At 48.8% G+C, this 22688-nt stretch overlaps 1 protein-coding gene across 7 annotated transcripts in view; it reads left to right on the top strand.

Annotated features, from left to right (window-relative positions):
• Positions 1-2467: 2467 nt before the first annotated feature.
• Positions 2468-22688, top strand: part of MCCC2 (methylcrotonyl-CoA carboxylase subunit 2) — a 73096-nt gene continuing 52875 nt past the window's right edge. The window contains exons 1-3 of one of the 7 annotated variants that reach the window (XM_089312584.1): positions 2500-2769; positions 8450-8576; positions 19663-19729. In XM_089312584.1, coding sequence (XP_089168710.1) covers positions 19678-19729 — 52 coding nt within the window. In that variant the 5' untranslated portion in view covers positions 2500-2769; positions 8450-8576; positions 19663-19677. Of the gene's footprint in view, positions 2770-8449; positions 8577-14160; positions 14275-19662; positions 19730-22688 lie in introns of those variants that run through there. The other 6 variants (XM_089312586.1, XM_002721104.6, XM_051833261.3 and 3 more) reach the window with 6 other exon arrangements.

Below are 22688 nucleotides of genomic sequence, written 5' to 3'. Positions count from 1 at the left end.
GAGGACCAACCCTGACTATCAGGGGCACGGAGTTGAAGTGCCAATTAAAGGTAACACTGATATGCTAAGGACACTGCTACCTGAGACATGAGATGTGGGTGACACTAAGATTTTCAAGCTTTGAACTCTCCTGAGAGTTGGAGGCAGCCCACTCTCATACTCACCCCGGTTCCCACGTAGCCTTCCTCTCTGTAGAAGTCGTCCAGTGACTTCATTTGGAACATTTGCCCCCATACCACGTACCTTTGTCTCTGAATCATTATTTTTAAAGATTATTGTATTTATTTGAAACACAGATTTACAGAGAGGAAGAGACAGAGTGAGAGAATGAGAGAGAATGAATATCTTCCATTCACTGGTTCACTTTCCAAATGGGTGCAATGGCTGGGGCTGGGCCAGGCTGAAGCCAGGAGCCAGGAGCTTTATCTGGGTCTCCCATGTAGGCACAGGGGCCCAAGCACTGTACCATCTTCCACTGCTTTCCCTGGGTGCACTAGCAGGGAGCTGGATCAGAATGGGAGCAGCCGGGACTCGAACCAGCACCCACATGGGATGCAAGTGCTGCAGGCGGCAGCTTAACCCGCTGCTGCACCACAGCACCGACCCCATCTCTAGATCTTAAGAGGAGTTAGTTATTCCAACATAACTGCACAGTACCAAACATGGCACAGAAAGAGTGGTCTCTCGTCAGTTTACATGGGCAATAGTTAGGGGATGTGGAAACAGATTACCAGTGTTAGATCAAGGAAAACACAATGTAACACTGGGTCAGGCTAAAGTATAGACATGGATGCACTTGCCTGGTGTGGTCATCTTTTCTCCAAAGACAGCTGCACCGTATCTCCCATCCCTCTGTAAGGGCCTTGGCGTTCTCTCATTGAGAGGTGGAGTCTACTCACTTCTCCTTGGATCCAGCAGAATACTGGACACCCAAGGCAAGGCCATGTGATAGCCCAGGGAAGGCCACATGGGGGAAACTCAGGAGACCTGATGCAGACCAGAGCCTGCCCAAGTCCCACTGCCCAGCAGGGGCTCCCCAGCTTCCTGCTTTGCCTTTAAACCACCCTGCTCCGGATGTCCGGGGCTTCTCCTGGCACGGATTCCAGACCGGTTATTTTTTCATGCCCTCATTCAGCACATTTATCATCTGCACTATGCCAAGCACATGGCTGGTTTTAGGGACTAGAAGACGACTCTGGCAAGATCCTAGGCTGAGAAATTAAATCAGCCCAAACAACACAGCACAAGCTGAGCCACCCCAGAGGTGTGCTGGGTGGAAAGCGGCCAGGAAGTGGGGTCGGGCAGGGCTTCTGGGGAAGCAGACCCCTAGCGGGGTCCTGAGGGACCTGTAGGAGCTCCCCAGGGGTGGAAGATGGGAGGGGCAGGTGCAGTGGTGGGGCTGTGTCCTGGCAGGGGGAACAGCACTTTTAAGGAAGGAAAGCCTGGGGACGGTGACAACCATGGAGATGAGTGAGCAGGCAGGTGGTGCTGAGAGTGAGCAGCCCACGGCAGCGCTCGGGGTTGCAGAGGGCAGTCCTGGGGCTTCAGCTTTCAGTTCATCCTCTTTTTCCGTGATACAAGACATTCTTTAAAAAACCCAGCAGAGAGCAAGTGTGCAGCTTCCCCCCTGAGGCACCAGACACCAGCAGGGGCAACGTGGCTTTGGTGGCACTTGGACTCCGCCATTTCTTCTCGCCTGTTCTGGGAACCTTATACAATTTGAACAAGCTTCTTGTAACAACAGCTGCCAGGAATGAGGCGCATGTCTGCATATTAAAGAAGGCAAGGAATCATATTCTAATCATTGCGGCTTGTTGGGTCTTCGGACGTGATTTTCAGCATCTCCCATCACCGAAGAACAAGCAAGGGTCCCCTGGGTCCATCTGAAGAGGCACCGGGTCACGGGGTGGTCTTCTGCTGAGCGTGGGAGGCAGGCACACCTAAAGCGGCTCAGTGCCTGCTCTTGCCCCGTCTCTCCAAGCCGTCCCACGCCGGCCCGGGCCTCCAGGCTCAGTCTACACTCAGCGCTTCTGCCAGGCGGCCTGGCTGCCTCTCTGCCCCTCTGCATTGCCTTCCTCTTTCCCCTTCTCCCCTCCACACGCCGGGGCCCTTCGTAAGGCTTTCTGACAGGTGCCTTTATTTAAGGCCACTGCGCTGACAACAAGAATTCCAGGAATGTTTTCGCGTCCCCAGCGACAAGACGAGAGACTTGTGCTGTCTGCACTCTCAGGACCCATAAATGCTCCAGTGGTGTCACCAGCCGCTACTATGGCTGCGTAAGTTGAGAGGATACAACCCTAAAGCAAACTGAAGCCCGCCTCTCTAAGGTCCGCCTAGCATGCACCAGCAGTCCCGGAAGAGAAGTTCCGCCCCGATTCCGGGTTCCTGAGCTCGCGATGGGCCGGGGCCTCGCGGGGCTGCGCCTCTCTTCCTTATTGGTTGAATTAAGGGGCGTGGCAAGCGGCGCCGACCAATCGGAGGCGGCGCAAACAAGCGCGTGCGGGGGCGGGCCTGGGCGTCTGAGAGGCCTCGTCTGGGGGCTTTAAGGCAGTGATCTGAACCGAGCGAGGTTCCGGGGTGTGCTTCCAGCCGGGCTGAGAGCCGGTTCTCGTTCTGCACCCCAGCTGTGTGCGCACTGCCATGTGGGCCGCCCTGAGGTTAGCTCTGCGGCCCTGCGCCCGCGCCGCTGCGCCAGGGCTGCGCGGCTACCACGGGGACGCGGTGGCCCCGCTGGGCACCCAGCTGGACGCGGGCTCTGCAGTCTACCAGGTAGGCCGCGAGAGCGCACCGGCGGGGTGCGGCCAGTGCCGGAGCGACGGCACGGGGAAGCGAGGGCGACTCTAGCAGCTGCTGTTCTGGGGTGCCGTGAAGTTTGACAAAGCAGATGTTCCCAAATCCACTAAAGAACGGGCACTTACTTTTTGGCTGTTAAATCAGTGGTTCTCAAAACCTGGCTTAGCGCTGTTACCTGGGTTGACCGCGCAGGTGCCAGAGCTCCACCCGGACTTTCTGGGTCCCAGGGGCGGGGCCTGGCGTTTGCCTTCTTGGTGAAGTCCCCTGGGGGCTTTGGGACCCTCTGGCCTAGAACAGGGTACCCTGGGTTGTGAGTACCAGATTATGGCTGGTTTGTTGTATTAACAGAAATGTGTGAATCCACAGTATCTTTGAGCGGCTTTTCATGGATCCAGGAAACAACTCACAGCTTAACTGTCAGAGCTGGAGAATTCTAAGCCTGTGCAGATAACATCTCGGTTGTACAAATAACACTGAGTTGAAAGGAGAGAATGTTTGCTTCAGAAACGTTGAGTGGGCACTGTGGTCCAGACACTGTTTTAGATCTTTGATGCAGATGGGTGAGAATGGAGCCCTAGTTCTGTAGGGAAGACGGACAGAAAGCAGGCAACGCGTGCATTGTGATCGGTGGTGTTTAAACCTTGGAAAGGTGCTCACAGAAAGCTACAACTAGGAAGTCATGGGTGGGATGGGGCATCTCAATTCATGGTGGAGGATGGGCGGTGAGCCCATCAAACAGGAGTTACAGGAACAGAGGTACCGCGGCCGGTGCTGTGGTGTTAACCGGTTAAGCCGCTGCCTGCGATGCCAGCATCCCACATAGGCACTGGTATGAGTCCCAGCTGCTCCACTTCTGATCCAGCTCCCTGCTAATGACCCTGGGAAAGCAGCAGAAGATGGCCCAAGTACTTGGGCCCCTGCACCAGGTGGGAGGACTGGAAGAACCTCCAGTTTCCTGGCTTTGGCCTGGCCCAGCCCCACCCCCAGCTATTGTGATCATTTGGGGAGTAAACCAGTGGATGAAATATTGCTTTCCTTCTCTCTCACTCCCTCTCTTTGTAACTCTGCCTTTCAAATAAATAAATTTTAAAAAGAACAGAGGTAGAGGCCGGCACTGTGGTGTAGTGGGCAAAGCCACTGCCTGCAGTGCCGGCATCCCATATGAGCGCCGGTTCAAGCCCTGGCTGCTCCACTTCCAATCCAGCTCTCTGCTATAGCCTGGGATAGCAGTGGAGGATGGCCCAAGGGCTTGGGCTCCTGCACCCGCTTGGGAGACCTGGAAGAAGCTCCTGGCCCTGGCTTTGGATTGGCACAGCTCTGGCTGTTGTGGCTAGTTGGGGAGTGAACCAGTGGATGGTAGACTGACTGAATGACTCTCTCTCTCTGCCTCTCCTCTCTCTGTGTAATAATCTTAAAAAAATAAAAAAGAACAGGTACTGCATTATCCAAGTATGTAGTAGGTGTGTGATGACTTGGAAGTCTTGGCTAGGACTCATTGTGAGCCCAGAGAGAAGAGGGTCTTGCATGCAAAGCTACCTCAGACTTCCTTTTGCAGGCTGTCCACTACAGTATTTAAGTAGAGAGTAGAGAAGAGGCACAGTCTCATGGATACCATAGAATCACCAGTGTGGTGACAATGTGGGCAGTAGGTTGGTGTAGGAAAGACTCTAGAGCTAGGTGACAGTTGAAAGAATTTATTCTTTTTTTAAGATTTATTTATTTATTTGAAAGTTGGAATTTAGAGAGCTAGAGAGTGATCTTCCGTCTGCTGGTTCACTCCCCAAATGGCCACAATGGCTAGAGCTGGGCCAGGCCGAAGCCAGGAGCCAGGAGCCTCATCCAGGTCTACCACTTGGCCCATCCTCTGTTGCTTTCCCAGGCGCATTAGCAGGGAGCTGGATTGGAAGTGGAGCAGCCGGGACTTGAACTGACACCCATTTGATATGCTGGCACTGCAGACAGTGGCTAACTCTCTATGCCACAGTGCCAGCCCAAGAATTTAGTTTTGAGATGACAGAGGGTCAGAGTTGTCCTTGTATGCAGGAAGAGGGGTTGAATAGCTACAAGCAAAGATTACAGAGTTAATGACTGAGTAAAAGGGGAAGAATGAGTGAGGAGCATGGGTGACTTTGGAGTCTCTGACTGGGCGGGATATTCAGGTGGATGGCAATGCTCTCATCACAGGGGCTTCTAGGACCAGCACTGGTTTGGCAGGTGAAAAGACAAGGTAGTCGGTGCTGGGTTTTGTATGTGGCGCCAGATGCTGAGTGCCCAGTAACCACGTTCTTGATTCCACCAGAAGAATTTGTGAACAAGTTGGAGAATAGTGGGTAGCCGACAACAAGGGTTTTACTGCTGAAAGTACATACCCTACAGAGTGTGGGCTCACTCAGGGGACGGCGGCCCATCTCTGAACTGAGCTTAATACTGTGTGGGTCGTTTAGTGAAAGGGGAGGTTCGTTCTCATAAAGGGGAGGAATATTCAGGGTTTTTCTGGGGAGTAGGTGGTGATTTCTCAGAATCTAGCTAAAGGCCTGTTTTGCCCCTTATACGGTCTGATGTTTCCTATAATGACGACTGGGGAATGAGTCGTTTAGCATGCCGATATAGTACGGTGAGTGTATAACAAAGTGTAGATTAAAGTAGGTCAACCTTGCCTCCTAAAGCGGGGTGAATGTGGTCTGCTTGTGAGATGGCAGGAACCGCCGCCAGGTGGCGCAGCTGCTCCCTCTCCTTGTGCCTTCCCGTTACAGTAGCTCACAATAGCAAATATTAACTTCTTGCTCACATTATGTGTTAGTGGCTTTACGACCACTGTGGTGACTTGCGAATGATTAAATTAAAATAGTTTAGGGCAGGTTTTGGCTTAGTGGTTAAGATACCAGTTAAGATGCCCACATGCCACATGAGGGTTCCTGGGTTTCACACCTGTCTTTGGCTCCTGGTTGCAGCTTCCTGTTAATGCAGACCCGGGGAGGCAGCAGGTAATAGATCAAATGATTGGGTCTCTGCTGCCCCGTGACCTGGATTAAGTTCCTCCCTCCTGGCTTCTGCTGGGTGGGCGGGGGGCTGTTGTGGACACTTGAGATATGAACGAGTAGATGAGAGCTCTTTCTGTCTCCCTACTTCTCAAATTAAAACTATGCAATTTAATTATTTTAAAAAATATTTATTTATTTATTTATTTATTTGAAAGGTAGAGTTGCACATAGAGAGAGACATTTCATCTGCGAATTCATTTCCTAAGTGGCTGCAACAGCTAGGACTGGGCGGGCTGAAACCAGGAGTCTGGAACGCCATCTGGTCTCCACAGGGGTGTCAGGGGCCTGAGTGCTTGGGCCATCTGCTGCTGCTTTCCCGGGTGCATTTGCAGGGAGCTGAATCAGAAGTGAAGCAGCGGGGATTCAAACCGATGCTCAACTGGGATGTCAGCATTGCGGGTGGAGGCTTAACCCACTGCCTACAACACTGGCCCCTACTTAACACTCTTATTTGTTAATTGGCTTTATTTTCATTTCTAGCATTGGACAATATTTTGTTCTGTTAAATAGAATAGGTTTCAGTGGGCTGAGGAGGAGTTGTTTTTTCCCCCTAGTTTTAAATGTATTTGAGAGGAGGGACACAGGAGAGAGGCAGATTGAGGGAGCTTCTATCCACTGGTTCACTACCCAGATGCCCATAGTGACTGGGATTGGCCGGGCCAGAAGCTGGGAGCCAGGAGCTCAAACCAGGTCTCTCATGTGGCAAGTGCCCAATTACTTGAGCCCTTACTGCTGCCTCCCAGTGCCTGCATTAGCAGGAAGCTGGAATCACCACTCAGAGCCTGTTATGCAACCCAGGTACTCCAATGTGGGACATGGGTATCTTACCTGCTAGGCCAGGCGCCTGCCTCAACAGGCTGTTTTTATCGACAGAAAAGGCCTGAAGAAAGTAGGAACAAAGGACAGCAAGCAGATTGATTTTTTTTTTTTTTTGACAGGCAGAGTTAGAGAGAGAGAGAGAGAGAGAGAAAGGTCTTCCTTCCGTTGGTTCACCCCCAAATGGCTGCTGCAGCCAGCGCACTGTGCCGATCCGAAGCCAGGAGCCAGGTGCTTCCTCCTGGTCTCCCATGTGGGTGCTTGGGCCATCCTCCACTGCTTTCCCAGGCACATCGGTAGGGCACTAGATCAGAAGTAGGGCAGGTGACAGCTTAACGTGTTACGCCACAATGCCAGCCCCCATGTTGGTCATTTTAAAGTTACTTTCTTTGTCAGGAAAGGCCAAGGAGACAGAACAATAGAAAATTACCTAATGAATTCACATTAGCTTATTTCAGGTTTTGAAACAGGGAGGCACTTCATGATCACGATGACGAAACTGGCCGTTGGGGAAATTGAGTTGTTGTTTCTCTCTTTCCTGATTTCTGGGAGGTTTGGTATGAGTGATTTTGTTTTGGTATTTCGGTGTGGGCTGTTGGGCTTTCATGTAGGAGCCTAGTGCAAAGCAGTGACCTCCTATAACTCGTTGTTGGACAGACTGCTCCACAGCGGGGGTGGGGGGAGGGTTTGGGTCCGCTGGCTGTGTCTGCCTGTTCCTGGGCTGAGGTTGGTGGAGCGGCCCTGACTGGGATATGCCTGTCTCACGCAGAAGGCCCAGGAGCAAGAGGCCGAACATGGATGGATTGTCAGTTTCTGCGGGAAAGTGTTTAACTTCATGTCTGCTCCCATTTCATTAGACAAAGCAAGTCATGTGGCCAAGTCCAACTTCACGGAGTTAGGGAGATTGGGATGACTGAGCCAAATTAGCAGTGTTTCCTAATTACTAATCACAGCGCCTATAGTAAGTAAGTAATGCTCCTCATAGCAGAAATTATAGTATGCCAACCATTTTACTGAAGGCCGTAAGGATTTCCTTATGAATTTGTCATAACAGTTCTGCATATTGGCCTAGGTAGAGATCAAGTAATTTGTCCGAGATAACACAGCTGTTAAGTGGCATAGCCTGAATATGAAGCTAAGCAGCTCCTGACTACTGAGTCCAGAGTTTTTTTTAACTTTTATTAAATAAATATAAATTTCCAAAGTACAACTTTTGGGTTATAGCAGCTTTTTCCCCCCATAACCACCCTCCCACCCACAACCATCCCATCTCCCACTCCCTCTCCCATCCTATTCTTCATCAAGATTCATTTTCAATTATCTTTATATACAGAAGATCAATTTAGTATATACTAAGTAAAGATTTCCACAGTTTGCACCCACATAGAAACACAAAGTACAAAGTACTGTTTGAGTACTAGTTATACCATTAATTCACATAGTACAGCACATTAAGGACAGGATCCTACATGGGGAGTAAGTGCACAGTGACTCCTGTTGTTGATTTAACAATTGACACTCTTATTACATCAGTAATCACCCAAGGCTCTTGTCATGAGCTGCCAAGGCTATGGAGGCCTCTTGAGTTCTCCAACTTCGATCTTATTTAGATAAGGCCATAGTCAAAGTGGGAGTTCTCTCCTGCCTTCAGAGAAAGGTATCTCCTTCTTTGATGGCTTGTGATGGGTGTGGCCAGAGAGCTCCATTCAGTTCTTCAGGGTTAAGGGTGTGCCAAAAGTGACACACCCAGGTTTGGCGTGGTAAATCTCTCTCTCTCTCTCTCTTTTTTTTTTTTTCAGAAAGGAAGTAATTCCACTCAGCTGAGCTCTTCTTGCTGGCAATCAGTGCCTGAGCGCTAGCCCCAGTGGGTATAATATTCGTCTGCTCTGCCCAAGGACCACACAAAGGATCTGTGCAGTCCTCAGTGTAAGCTCAGATTCCTCTGCAATGTCTCTCACTGGGTTGCCAAGGGTACCGAGTTTGTAGCGTCTCCCACTGAGACTACTCACGTCTCAGCCTACTGTGAGTTCTCCCACATACCCTTATTTATTTATTTTTATCACAGTCCGGGTTCATAAGCTCCACACATTCACTAGGTCTTAGTCTCCTATTATTACTCCCAAGCAGAGTCAAGTGTTTCTGTTTGGCTGAGAGCGGGCACAGCCCTGAGCAGGCACAGCCCGAGCTGGCACAGCTGTTATGTATGTCCAAAATAGCGCCTGCTCTATTGTCTTGCATGCTTTGGTAAAGTGTGTGGAGAGAGAGAATCGTGTCCGTACCGTCCCTTTTGTTTTTTTCTCTCCTCTAGTTAGACTGGTGTACTTTCCTCCACAGGGCTTCAAGCCTCCTTCCCTCTAGGCTCTTCCTGCCGCTTTTCTGTCCATGTCTCAGGCTACTGCGGTTTTGCCTCACCTCTGTTTCCAGCGCTGGTGCAGAGAAGATTCTTGGCAGCTGGGATCTGGGATCCTGAGCCGTGGGCACCCGTGTCTTCTCAGTAGATCCACCGTGTCCCTCTAATTCCGGAAGAGTTCCCTCTGCAGTTTTTTCCCTAACTCTTCCCTGAGACTTCAATATCTCCACTTTTATTAAACTATCTTTTCCTGGACTATCAGTGAGCTCCCTCTCTATTCCGCCATCTTGGAGCCACCCCTGGATATCCTATTGAGTCCAGAATCTTAACTGTTGCTTTTTTTTTTTTTTTAAGATTTATTTATTGATTTGAAAGTCAGAGTTACAAAGAGAGAGGGAGAGACAGAGAGAGAGAGAGATCTTCCATCCACTGGTTCACTCCCCAAGTGGCTGCAACGGCCAGGGCTGAGCCAGGCTGAAGCCAAGAGCCAGGAACTGCATCCAGGTCTCCCACGTGGGTGCAGGGGCTTGGACTTGGACCATCTTCCACTGCTTTCAAAGGCCATAGCAGGGAGCTGGATTGGAAGTGGCGCAGTCAGCACTTGAACTGGCGCCCATATAGGATGCTGGCTCCACAGGGAACCTATTATGCCACAGTGCTGGCCTGCGTACATTCATTTCTGAATGAGCTACTTGCCTGATATTAAAAGGTACAGTTAAAAATTCATTATGGCTTCCTTTGTTTTTGTTGCTTTTTATTAATGAGTGCTGCACAGCCCTAGGTGGGTGGGTTCTGTCGTTGAAAGCACTGGCTGGGAACATGTCAGCGTCTCAGCCCAAAGTCGTTGTGACAGCCAGGCACTGAGCTCTGGTTGCTCAGCCTCACAGCAGTTTTGCTAGGTAGGTCCTAGCAGTTGTTTCATGGGTAATAAAACCAAGGCCCCAGGAGATTGAGATTTGCCAAATGCTGCATTACCAGTCTGTGGGGAAAGTAAAAGGTGAACTCAGTTCTGCCTGGCTTTCAACTCTGTGCCTTTGCTGAGCTACACTGTACTGTATTCTCATCCAAGGAGACTCTGTCAGTTAACTATGATGGTTCAGAGTGCATCCTGGCCAGTGCTGGTTCTTGCGTGGTGAAAATGTGGCCGGCCGAGCCTTGCCGGAGCAGGCGAAGGTCGGCACCAGCGGAGGGGTCTCTTCTTTGACCCGTTGGTTACTTAAGGGTGTGTTTAATTTCCATGCATTTGTGAATCTTGCGGTTTTCATCTGTTGATTTAGAGTTTCATTCCATTATGATTGAAACAGATACTTTGTGGGGCTGTTGCTGTGGTGTAGTAGGTTAAGTTGTTGCCTGCAGTGCTGGCATCCCACATAGGGGCTGATCCTCTTCTGATCCAGCTCACTGCTAATGCACCTGGGAAAGCAATGGAATGTGGCCCAAGTGCTTAGGCCCCTGAACCCACATGTGAGACCTCAAGGAAGCTCCTTGCTTCTGGCTTGGGACAGGCCCAGCTCTGACTGTTGCAGCCAACTGGGCAACTGGGGAGTGAGCCAGCAGATGGAAGATCTCTCTGTAATTTTGACTTTCAAATAAATAAATACATCTTTAAAAAAGATACTTGGTATGATTTTAATTTTTAAAATTTATTTTTTATTTTTTAAGAATTATTTTATTTATTTGAAAGACAGTTACAGAGAGAGGTACTGTCCAGAGCTCCTATAGGGTTATTCTAGCCTGCCTGTGGGGTTTTTGTCATTTTTGTCTCCATGGGGGAATGAGAACCTTGAGCTTCTTAGTCTGCCAGTTTGCTGACATCAGGTCTGAGCTGATACTTTTTCCTTCAATTCATTCAATTGCAGCTGGTCAAAAGGAGCCAATAAATGAATATTGAATTACTTTCTTTTGGATTTTTAAAACCCTTTAATTCCAGACTATACAAGCATCTTGCATATATCCCTCACCACAGACCATCCCGGTACTTTTTCTGTAAACCACAGACTCCAGATAACAAAACTAGGGGTGAAGCTGACATGGTCTGATCAGAGCTGGTTGACAGAAGGGCGGGGATTCCTGATGAAGCTCTATGGACCGGATGTGGTCACTGTAGGGCTGAGGTTCTTCAGTGTAAAGAAGGAGCAGCAATGACGGGACCAGGATAATACTGTTCTAAGATGTGCACAGTGCTGTGGCCTCACAGTCAGAGCTCCATTCTTTCCCTGCAAGACTGTCATCTTCCTCCTTCCTAGCCGTCTTTCTACTCTCAGCCTGCCGAGTTTTTGAGTCAGTTCTTTGGAAACAGCATCCTCAGTGTTTTGTGCTGCCTTGTGCTTGAGTACAAATTTTACTTTCTTGTATGCAAAGGCTCCCAAATAAGTGCCCACTAGGGGCTTCAGCTGTGCAGAACAGCTGTCTGAATGAGGTCGTATGCTGTATTTGCCGGTGTAACCACATGAGGATGGCACACACGAGGAGCGCATGCCCACGTAAGGGTGTGGGGGCGTGGCTGAAACAGGAGCAGGTCCCCCCTGGACTGCTGCTCAGAGCTGCCTTTAGGAGCCCTGGCAGAGCAGGCACTGAGGGCCCAGAGGCCACGGCAGGCAGGCCGGCCGGCAGCCAGAGGCCAGGCTCAGCTGATGTTTTTGAGCGTGAGCTTGACATATAACTTCTTTCTCTGCATAAGATGTATTGAGCTCTGGTCCAGGCTGTACCAGTAAGCAGAACACGGAAGTAGCTCAGGCCGTGTGTTCAGTGTATGTTAAAAACTAACAACATGGGGCTGGTGCTGTGGTGCAGCAGGTTAAAGCCCCAGCCTGCAGCGCCAGCATCCCATATGGGAGCCAGTTCAAGTTCTGGCTGCTCCACCTCCAAACCAGTTCTCTGCTATGGCCTGGGAAAGCAATAGAAGATGGCCCAAGTGCTTGGGCCCCTGCACCCACGTGGGAGACCTGGAAGAGGCTCCTGGCTCCTGGCTTTGGATCAGGTCAGATTTGGCTGTTGCGGTCATTTGGGAAGTGAAGCAGCGGAATGGAAGACCTCTCTCTCTCTGGCACTACTCTCTGTAACTCTGTCTTTCAAATAAATAAAATAATATATCTTAAAAAAATACCGTAACAACATATTTCCCTGGGGGAGAAAGAGCTGGAGGGGTATGCATGCTGAAATGTTAACTGTGGCCCTAAAAGTGGGGAAAAGGGGCAGTGCAGCTAATTATTTAAGCGCAGTTGACAACTGCTTGGAACAGTGCGTGGAATGTGATACGCCCTCCAGGAGTATTAGCCTGGCTGCCACGGGAAGCTTGCACACGACTGCTGGTGCCACTGCCTGTCTCTCACCATCCCGGAGAAGTTCCCGCTTGCCGTTGTGGGAGATAGCCTGTGCCTGCGCTGCCATGAAGGGTGTGGGTGAAGATATGCTCATGCGCTGTCGTGGGAAGCAGACCCTGGCATCACCCAGGGGATGGAGGACTCACTGACGCTGAGGTGGAATGTGTGAGCTCCAGTGTCCACACTCCACCGAGCACAAGATCCCAGACCGTCGGTTGGAAAGAATGGCAATATGGCCAGGACCTGGCTAATAGGGTGGACAGCAAACTCCATGCAGACCAGAAGCGGTTCCAGAAGAAGATTTGGGCCCCTAGCGGGCAGTTCCACTTCTAGGGCCTTCATATCCCAAGCCAACACATCAAGACCACTGACTGAGTGGCGGTCCTGTGCTGTGGCCAGGAAGAAATGACTATAGGCCTTGGCTGTTGGTGACTAGTTATGTCCCTAAAAAAAGAAATATCAGCTCTCGCCACTTGTCCTCTCCTTCCCTAGATCGTCTCACCGTGGGTGCTGGCCAGCAGTTGCTTTGGTGATATGTAGCAAACGTTCACAAGGTCTCGGGGCACCAAGGAACAAATGCTTGTATTTATTCTTTGTTCTGGAGCTATGGGTTGCGGCAGTTTTGCTTCAGGCATTCACAGGACTTATTTTTTTCTTATTCCGGGGCCCAGGCTGAAGGGAGCAGTGGCTCCTGGGGGGTGCCCCTGGCATATGGAGGGCAGAAGCACAGGAGGAGAGTGTGGAAACACTTGGTCCCTCCTACAGTCTCTGCTGGGAGTCAGTACTCTAACTTCCCCTCACGTTCCCGCTGCTCGGTGCAAGAATGTGCACTCAAATTCTGTGTGCTAGGGACCTCTGTCTTCTCACAGTGCACCTTGACAAGGGTGGAAAGAAAAGTACTATGATCTCCCTCATCTCTAAGCTGACTGCTTGGACTCTGTTAGGTTTGAGATCCAACACAGGAGGCAAGGTGAGTAGGCAAAGGGGCAACCTCACGTGCTGTCTTCTTCCTAAGGAGCCTTTCTAGAAGTCGGGCCCAGCAACTTCTGCATCTGTTTGTTGGTTAGAATTTACTCATATGGCTCTGCCTGTCTATGAAAGGAGCCTGAGATATGTCTGTAATATCCCAATTGGGCATGGTGCTACCTTGAAGACTATTGACGTTCAGTCTTAAAGGAAATCTGGCAGAATGAACATGGGTAAGCATCTGGCGGTGTCTAGTGCAGATAGTGAATGGTATAGAGAGTTAGTTTGGGTGCTGAAAGATCTCATGTTAGGGGACAGTATTGTGGCGTAGTGGGTAAAGCTGCCATCTGCAATGCCAGCATCCCATATGGGTGCTGGTTCATGTCCTGGTTGCTCTACTTCCCATCTAGCTCCTTGCTGTTGGCCTGGGAGGGAACAGAGAATAGCCCAAGTGCTTGTGGTGAAGGAACCCACGTGGGAGATCTGGAAGAAACTCCTGGCTCCTGGCTCAGTCCTGCCCATTGCAGCCATTGGGGGAGTGAACCACTGGATGGAAGATTCATTCTATCTCTCTAACTCTGCCTTTCAAATAAATAATTTTTTTTTTTAAAATCTCATGTTAGCATACACTTGTCTTCCAGAACCTTCAGCTGCAAGCAGTAAGCCTTGCTGCAAAGACACCCATAATAGGGGAATGAGAAATAAAGCTGTGCCGGGGATGAGGGCGGACACCCAGAGGTTCTGTTTGCTGGTGCCCTGGCGACAGTCTGGTTTCTCCTGGCCCCTTGCATCAGCATGCTTGCAGGTGTGGCCTGCCCTGTGTCTTGCCACCCATGCTTCAGCAGCTGCCTGACTGAGAGGCCAGCTGAGCCGGCTTTAGTGCTCACCGACGCTCTTCTAATTGGCCGGTTGCCGTTGGCTGCAGCAGTCGTACCTCGGGGCTCGGAGACTCTAAACCAGTGCGACGTGCTTGCTCTGTACATAGGTGAACTGTTTTTTCTCAGCTCTGGACTTTGGTGACTGTGGTTTGCAAAGTTGGGAGGAGACCAGGAGGTGGAATGCAGGTGGGTGGGAGAGCAGCTTAATCCTGATGAGGCTGGAAGGCAGGGCTAAACAGAGGTTTTCCAGGATCTCAATAGCAATCTAGTTCTATGAGGGAAGAACTTTGTGGGGAGCAACTCGGACTGGACTAAGTTACTGGAATTAAGACTTATTCTATGCATCTGCTCTCCCACAATATGGCGCTGAGAAGGGAGAAACAGCTTCTACACAGCTGCCTCCAGTTCAACCAATAAACTGCAGGACCTGCTCCTGATTGGAGGAGAGCAGCATACTCGGTGTTGTGGGTAGCAGAGTTGGGATTGGTGGAAAAGGACTATAAAGGAGGAGAGAGACAACATGCACCAGGAACATCTAAGAGGAACATCTAAGAGGAACACCTGTGCAGCCCCCGAGAGAGCCGGCCGGCGGTGTGCCGCTCCCCCGCGGAAGTGGGGAATGTGGCAGGGGGAACTGCCCTTCCACGGAGGTGGAAGGGACGGTAGCCAACCCGGGAAGAACCAGCAGCAAACCCGGGAAGGGCCGAGCAGACGAAAGAACAACACAGGGTCTTGTGTGGTTCCTCCATGAAGAGGGGGAGCGACAAACTTGAACAAGGATACTGTGTGGATACATTTTCCTCTATGGGAAACATCTATAGGATAACAGAACAGTTCAGGAAGAAAAAAAATGGGTGAGCTTATATTTTAGACAAGACTTAGACATATTGCCTAATTGTGGCCATGTAGGTCTACTATGTAGGATCCTATTTAAATAAACCATAAGTAGGGGCTGGTGTGTGGCACAGTGGTTAAGAAACCTGCTGGGATGTGCACGTTCCATATCGGAGTGCTTGGTTCTAGTCCTGGCCCCTGGTTCTGATCCCCGTTTCTTCCCTGGGAGGCAGCAGGTGATGGTGCTCAAGCAGCTGGGTTCGTGCCTCTCCGGTGGGAGGCCCAGATCAAGTTCTGGGCTCCTGGCTTTGAACTGTTGTGAGCATTTGGGTAGTACACCGGCAGATGAAAGATCTCTCTCTACCTTTTGGTTAAAACGAAAATGAATAAGCAAAAGTCTTTAAATACCAAATATACAAATCTTTCTGTCAGTTGGTGCAATGTCTTCTCTAATTGCCTATTTGATGATACTAACAAGTTAGTGACATGTGATTATGGTTCTTGTGCAGATACAGAAATGCTTATAGATGAAGTGTTATATCTAGAATTTCCTTCAGAATAATTTAGGGTGCGGGACAAGAAAGAAACAACGTTGGCCATTACAGATAATTGTTTCAAGTACACTGGGTATGTGTGGTCCTTTACACTGGTTCTGATCTTTTTTATTTTTGCATATGTCTGAATATTTCCATGAAAGTTAACAGTGATGACTGCAAGCCACAGCGGAGTTGAAAGTGTTAGTGGCGCGCTTCCCTGTGCAATTTGCTGTAGCACAACCCTGTTCTGCCCCTTTCCTGGTGTTGTGCAGTTGTCCCCATTATTCAGTTTCACTTTTCATGGTTTTAGTTATCTGCCATCAGCTGCGGTCCAGAAATGCTATGTGGAAAACTCTAGAAATAAATAATTCATGAAATCTTAATAACTTTTATTACAGTTCATTGTAATAATTGTTCTTTTATTTTTATTTATTTTTTTATTTAGTAAATATAAATTTCCAAAATACAGTTTATGGATTACAGTTTATGGATTATCCCCCCCCATAATTTCCCTCCCACTCGCACCCCTCCCATCTCCCGCTCCCTCTCCCCTTCCATTCACATCAAGATTCATTTTCAATTATCTTTATATACAGAAGATTGATTCAGTGTATAATAATTGTTCTTTTTAGTAATATCTTACCATGCCTACTTTATAAATTAAATTTTATTGTGGGAATGTATACATGTATGAAAAGTGTATACAGGAGAGAACAGTGCACACAAGTTTGGTGCTGTCTGTGGGTTCAGGTGTTTATAGAGCATCGTGGAATGTATCAGAACCTGTCCCCTGTGGGTCTGAGGGTACTGCCGTATGTGGTAATGATGGATGCACTTGCTGGAGAAGTAGCACTACGTGATGTTGCTGAAAAAAGCCTTTCTTCCTTGCTCTTAATCAGTTTATACAGAGAACATTCAGTTGTTCCTAAGTAAATGAGTTAACCTTTCATACACCTTGCCAAGATAACAGGTACTCAGGTATTTTTTCAGTAGCATTAGATTTCTTTTACTAAACATGGGGAGACATGTTGAGCAAATAAACACAGTAAGTCCTGTTGGCCTATCTTTTCCCACAGTGTATTTTTTGGGGTATCATTTAATTCCGACTACTTGAAAGTGAGGAAGCAGAAGGCTTGATGATTTGGATGAGGTTCCTTACAGAAATCCTTTCAGTTCAAAATGATCAGATATTTTGTTAAAACAAAACCAAACTAGGGGGCAGACATTTAGCCTTAAGGTGCCTGAGTCTCAGATTGGCTGGCTTTGAGTCCCAGCTCTGGCTCCTCGCTCCAGCTTCCTGCTAGTGCAGGCCCGGAGAAGCAGCAAGTGATGATGGCTCACCTGCCAGCCATGTGAGACCTGGCTTGGGTTCCCAACTTTTGACTTTGGCTGGTCCAGCCCTGGCCACTTGCCAGCATGGGAGACCTCTTTCTCTGTCTCCCTGCTTCTCAAAATAAATGAATAAGTAGGTAAAACCAAAACCCAAAGCAGTCAGCCTGTGACTACACATGCTATATGGGAAAGTGGTGGAATGGAAAACCAAGCAGGAGGGCATTTGAGCTGGGTGCCCACCGTACTGATGTGCCTTCACTGCCCATTGGGATTTGTTTTTGATGGACATAGAAGCTGTTGGTGTTTATGGGACACTCTGTGACATTTCATTACATGCATGCAGTGTGTGGTGATCAGATCAGGGCTAGGGGATTCTGAGGGTCAGGGTTTCTGGAGCACTGGGCACTGCAGTAGGTGGGTTTTTACCCTGGAGTTAGTGTGGCGATAGATCTTAAGCATGAAACAAAAAAAAAAAAAAAAAAAGGAAAAACAGAAAAACAAAAGGTAAACCAGCTTTCTTTTCGCGTAGCAGCGCTATTTTAATTGGCACATTTTCTCCCCGGTGTGCTCAAAGCTAATAAATGAGAGCAGGGCAGGGAGAGCCTGGGCTTGAGGCCAGTGTAGTGCACCTGTCCTTGACCCTTTGTGTGGTGGCTGCAGCCCCGGCTCAGGGGGATAGAGTCCAGGGAGAAGATGCCTTTTGGTGACAGATGTGGGGACATCCTCCAACACCATCTCCCAGAGCCCTCCTCTGCCATTCGGGTTTGTATACAGGAGGCCTTTCTCATACAGAGCCTGTCCCTGGCTCTCTTGGGGAACCGGGAAGTGCAGGAGGCAGCCCTTGGAATACAGCGCCTGGTTTCCACCCCAGGAGGGGTTCAGCCAGAGGTTCTGAAGGGCTGCTCCCAGTCCCTCTGTGCATTTCAAGACAAGGTATGAGACGCTCTAGTGCCACCTGTTGGTGACTGGTGGAGCTTGCACCTGCTGACCTGGAGCTTTGCTTCTGTGTAAGGCGCTTCAGAAGCCCTGGGGATTTCTGAGGTTGGTGCAGGTGGACAAGGGGTCTTGTTGCCTGGGTGCCTCGGTTATTGTAACAGACCATGTTCTTGGTTTCCTCTGCCTCTTGTTAACACCAACAAATTCTGTGATGACCTGAACAAGCCCTGTGGCAGGAAAGAGGATTTGCCTCCTACTGAACCCCTTCTTTCAGTATGTTCTCAATTTGTTTTGACCTTTTTTTTTTTAGATTTATTTATTTATTTGAAAGGCTGTGTGTGTGTGATAGAGAGAGAGAGAGAGAGAGAGAGAGAGAAAGAAAAAAGAAAAAGAAAGAAAGGAAGAAAGGAGAGATCCTCCATTTGCTTGTTTACTCCTTAAATACCTACAGTAGCTGAGGTTGGGCCAGGTGAAGGCAGGAGCCTGGAACTCAGTCTGGGTCTCCTTTGTAGGTGGCCGGGATCCAAGCACTTAAGCCCTTACTTATTGCCTCCCAGGGTGCACGTTAGCAGGAAGTGGAGCCGTGACTTGAACCCAAGTACTGTAATATGGGGTGTGGGTGTCCCAAGTGGTGTCTCGAGTACTGTACCAAGCGCCTGCCACTTGTTTGTCATTTAAAACCTCCCAGGATCTGCAGGAGGCAGGTACTTGAGTGAGGCTTGCTCCCAGCACTTCTTTTCCAGAGGGTGCAGGCCAGGTGGGACTGGAAGGGAATTACTCACAGGGCTGCCGGACAGAGGTGGGTCAGGGGTTGGGGCCTCGCTTCTCCAGGGCGGAGGGTCTTTTCTTGGCACCACACTGCTTTCCTTTTTTGTTTCCTGGATTTTGTACAGCAAGAGAATGAGGCAGAAACCATGGCCTCAGGAGCTCTTGGAGCTGTAAAAAATAAGCAACAGTAGAGCCACACTGTGAAGTCTGTAAATTCACCTAATGCTATACACATGGGGAAATTGTTCAATTTTCTGGCACATAAAAATAACCAAAGACGGGCAGTCGGTGTTGTGGTGCCCTGGGTTAAGCTGCAGCCTGCTATGCCAGCATCCCATATGCTGGCCCCAAAGCTTTGATTCCTTAAATCAGGCAAACAGCTTTCAGGAATAGCAGTACTCTGGCAAATGCGGTGACTGTTGCCAAACCTCCTGGGCCTTCTACAAGCAGTGTGGCAAGCCCTGACCCTGCAAGGTGACAGCACAAGGAGCACAAGAGTGCAGAGTGGCATTGTGATGGTTCACAGTGCGCAGACTAAGCCAGTTTTCCAGAAAGAGGCCAAAACTGCGAACAAGGTTGTTCTGAGGTTTGAGTATGTGGAGTCCAACTGCAGATCCAAGAGTATTGGCTACTGAGAGGTGCAAGCATTTTGAACAGGAGGAGATGAGAAGAGAAAGTCCTAGTGATGCAGTTATAAGCCCCTAATTTTATTTTATTATGACTGCAATAGTATCTTCAAGTTACATTTACTTCAAAAAGTAGGAAAGCATGTTGAGGTCAGTTAGGTTCAGTAGATGCCTGAGGAAGAAAGATGATATTGCAGGAGTAGCAATGGTGTTGGTGAGGAATGAACGTGAATTAGTTTTTAAGCGGGGCTAAGATTCAGAGAAGTGGACTGGAGAGGGGTGGTAGTGCTGAAGAAGGCGTGAACAAAGCTGGAACAAAGGATGGAGTGGCCTGGCATGGAGACCACACCGGTGGGGGTGGTGGCCCCTGTGGAGGCCTTGCAGAGCTGGGACAGATGGATGATTTCTCCCCCCTTATTTTGGTAAAATAATTCTCCTATTTCTGCCCCTCCTTCTGTTACAGGAGAACTATGAACAGATGAAAGCGTTAGTGGACCAACTCCGTGAACGAGCACAGCGTATAAGACTAGGTGAGCCCAGCACTTCAGTTTATGCTTGGAACATGTCCCCATGTAGGTACTGGTTTAGGGAAAGCTAGTACCATTGGGTGTTTGACTCAAGACTAATCATGCATTTGTTGGTGTGCAGACTGTTTTTTTTTTTCCCCATTACTGTCAACTCTTGATATCCACGGGGCATTGGTCCCAGGATCCCCTGAAGATGCTAAGATCCAAGGATGCTCAAGTTCCTTATATTAAATGGTGTCATTTTGCACAGAACCTATGCCTACCCTCCCTTATACGTTAATGCATTTCTTGATGACTTATAATACCTGTCAATGTAAGTGCTATGTAAGGAGTTGTTACACTGAACTGTGTAGGAAATAATGACAGGAAAGTCTGTATATGTTTCTCTCGAGAGGAAAAGTAGAGTACTGTAGCTCTGTGCACCTGCTGAGGATGGTGGGTTCTGATGAACTGCAGGTAAAGGCTGATTTACGAAGGAGGAGACTGGGCAGACCCCTGGAGGGGGAGATAGGGAGAAGGAGAAAAGGACAAACCACATTTTTGCCCAGAAATAGTTGTATTTTGTCATGAAAATGGATGTTACACATATGTATTTAAAAGTAACATATACTTGTATATTTACTTAAATATATATTTAAAAGAAATATACTTATATATTTAATATATATTTAAAAGTATTATTTACTTAACAGAATTTTTGAAAAATAGATAAATTACCCATTAACAACCCCTCTACATTTTGATTTACCTCAGGGAGTCTCATAATAGCTTTAATAGCAAAATGTGTGTGTGTGTGTGCGTCTGTGTGTTCTTCTGAGGATTTTGTGCACCTTGCTCTGGCTATTTTCTTCTGTCGTTTTGCTCTGTGAATGCTCATCAGTTGGCTTAGCCGTGGCTGTGTTGGTCAAGTTAGGGAATATTATTCACTTTCTCTCTGTTCATTTCCGTCCTGCCATTGAACTGAGCTATCCTGACTCTTCAGTTCATGCAATTCCTAAACAGTTTTCAGCCAGGAGGAAGGGGGCGGTGTTTCAGGTTGTTAACAGCTCTCTCTCGTTGGAGAGAGCTGGTGGGAAGTACCGAGGTGACCGGCCCGGGCGACCCTCGCCCTCCCTGTGTCTTCCCCTCCTTGCTGCCCCACGCTCCTCCCAGAGCCTCCCGCCTCTGACCTCCCCTTTTGTTCCTGTCTGAACGTGTAGGACCGTGTGAGGATGACTTAGTCATTCCTGTGGGTGGAAGCAGGATTTCTCTGTGGTGTTACTCATAATACCTGGAACCAAGTGTTTTGATCCACACGAGTTAATGGAAGGGCTGTGTTTGGTGAATTCCTAAGTGCTTTGTGTTCATGCTAGGCAGTAACTTGAAGCATGTAAAAAAGCTTAAATGGTTTTGGTGGCTGAAGCTAGGGGCTTCCAATAACCTGATGAAAAGGCTCATGAGGATTTTTGGTGACATTTTCGCAGGAAGTCGGGCTCCACACAAGGGGTTTCAGCAGTGGGGGCAGCCCAGCTGCAGAGGCAGTCAGCTGTGTCTTGACTGCCCCCTGGCAGGCAGAATGGGAGGTGCTTTGAGTTGTAAAATACTTCCTGGGTTCAGGGCTGTGCAAACAGTGTGTGTCTTGGAACTGATGCAGCAGGCAACAGGAGTGTAAGGACAGCGTGAGGCCCTTGTGGCGCCGAGTCTGTGAGCACGGGAAGAGCAGTGTTGGAAGACTAGGGAGGTTGTGTTGTGCTGGGCCACACTTCTCACTCCTATTCAGATGCCAGCAGCGCTTCACCCTGTGCTCTGCAAGTCTGCATCAGGGTAACCCACTCTGCTTCTTCCTGGAAAAAATGAAATTCACAAGTGGCTCCAGATTAGAAGGCCAAACTCAGGGCAAAATTAAGAAAGAATGGTGTCCTCTTAAATACTTTCTTTGGTATAGCATCCCACCTCTTTGTCACACACCCTCCCCCTCTGCCACCTGCCCTGCCAGCCCCGACTGGGCACTGTGTCACTTGACTCTCCAAAGAATGGAGGGTCTGGCCCTCTGTCCAGTCATGTAGCTCATTTTTCTTTGAATATTTGTTTTAAACAGCTCTGGTGAAATATAATTGGCATAGAAAAAAACTGCATTATTCAAATTATGCAATTTTGCATTTAAAAAAGATTTATGTACTTATTTATTTGAAAGAGAAAGAGGCAGAGACAGAAAGGAATGAGATCTTCTACCTGCTGCTTTCATTTACCAAATGTCCACAACAGCTGGGGCCTGGCCGGACTGGGCCAAAGCCAGGAACCTGGAACTCCCATCTGGATCTCCCATCTGAGTGGTGGGGACCCAAGTACTTGAGAACCTGCTCCCTCCCAGTGTGTGGATTAGCAGGAAGCTGGGTGGGGATGGGAGCAGGCAGGCCTTGCATTGGCACTCCATTAGGGGATCTGGGTGTCCCACATGGTAGCTTAACCCACTGCACCACGATGTCAGTTTCCATTCTGATACACATTTATATGTCTGTGAAGCCATCATCACAATCAAGATAATGAGCATGTCTGTTATTCTCCCAAACTTGCCGTGTCTCTGGCAACCCCTGCGTCCTTCCCTCCCCTATCCCTAGACGCACCTGAGTCGGGACCCAGCCATTGATTGGGAGATGAGAAGAATCATTTGACTTAATTATCACTGTCTTGTCACTAACTCTTTTCCTTCCAGAATTATTTTCATTTTGAAGAAAATTAGATGCTAGATGTGTGATATAATTCTTTTGGTAACCTTAAGGCAGATTTAATCATAAGAGTTACCATGTACTTTTTGGAAAAAAACTCCCCTTAAAGGGCTGGCATTATCCCATATGAGCCCTGCTTCCAATCAAGCTCTCTGCTAATGGGCCTGGGAAAGCAGCAGAAGATGGCCCTGGTCCTTGGGCCTCTTCACTGATGTGGGGGACCTGGAAGAAGCTCCTGGCTCCTGGCTTTGGCCTGG

Source organism: Oryctolagus cuniculus, chromosome 14, assembly GCF_051225735.1.
Source record: "Oryctolagus cuniculus isolate XC-2025 breed Fujian yellow rabbit chromosome 14, ASM5122573v1, whole genome shotgun sequence".
In the NCBI taxonomy this organism is placed as follows: domain Eukaryota; kingdom Metazoa; phylum Chordata; class Mammalia; order Lagomorpha; family Leporidae; genus Oryctolagus; species Oryctolagus cuniculus.
This window is presented reverse-complemented; position numbering and strand designations above follow the sequence as displayed.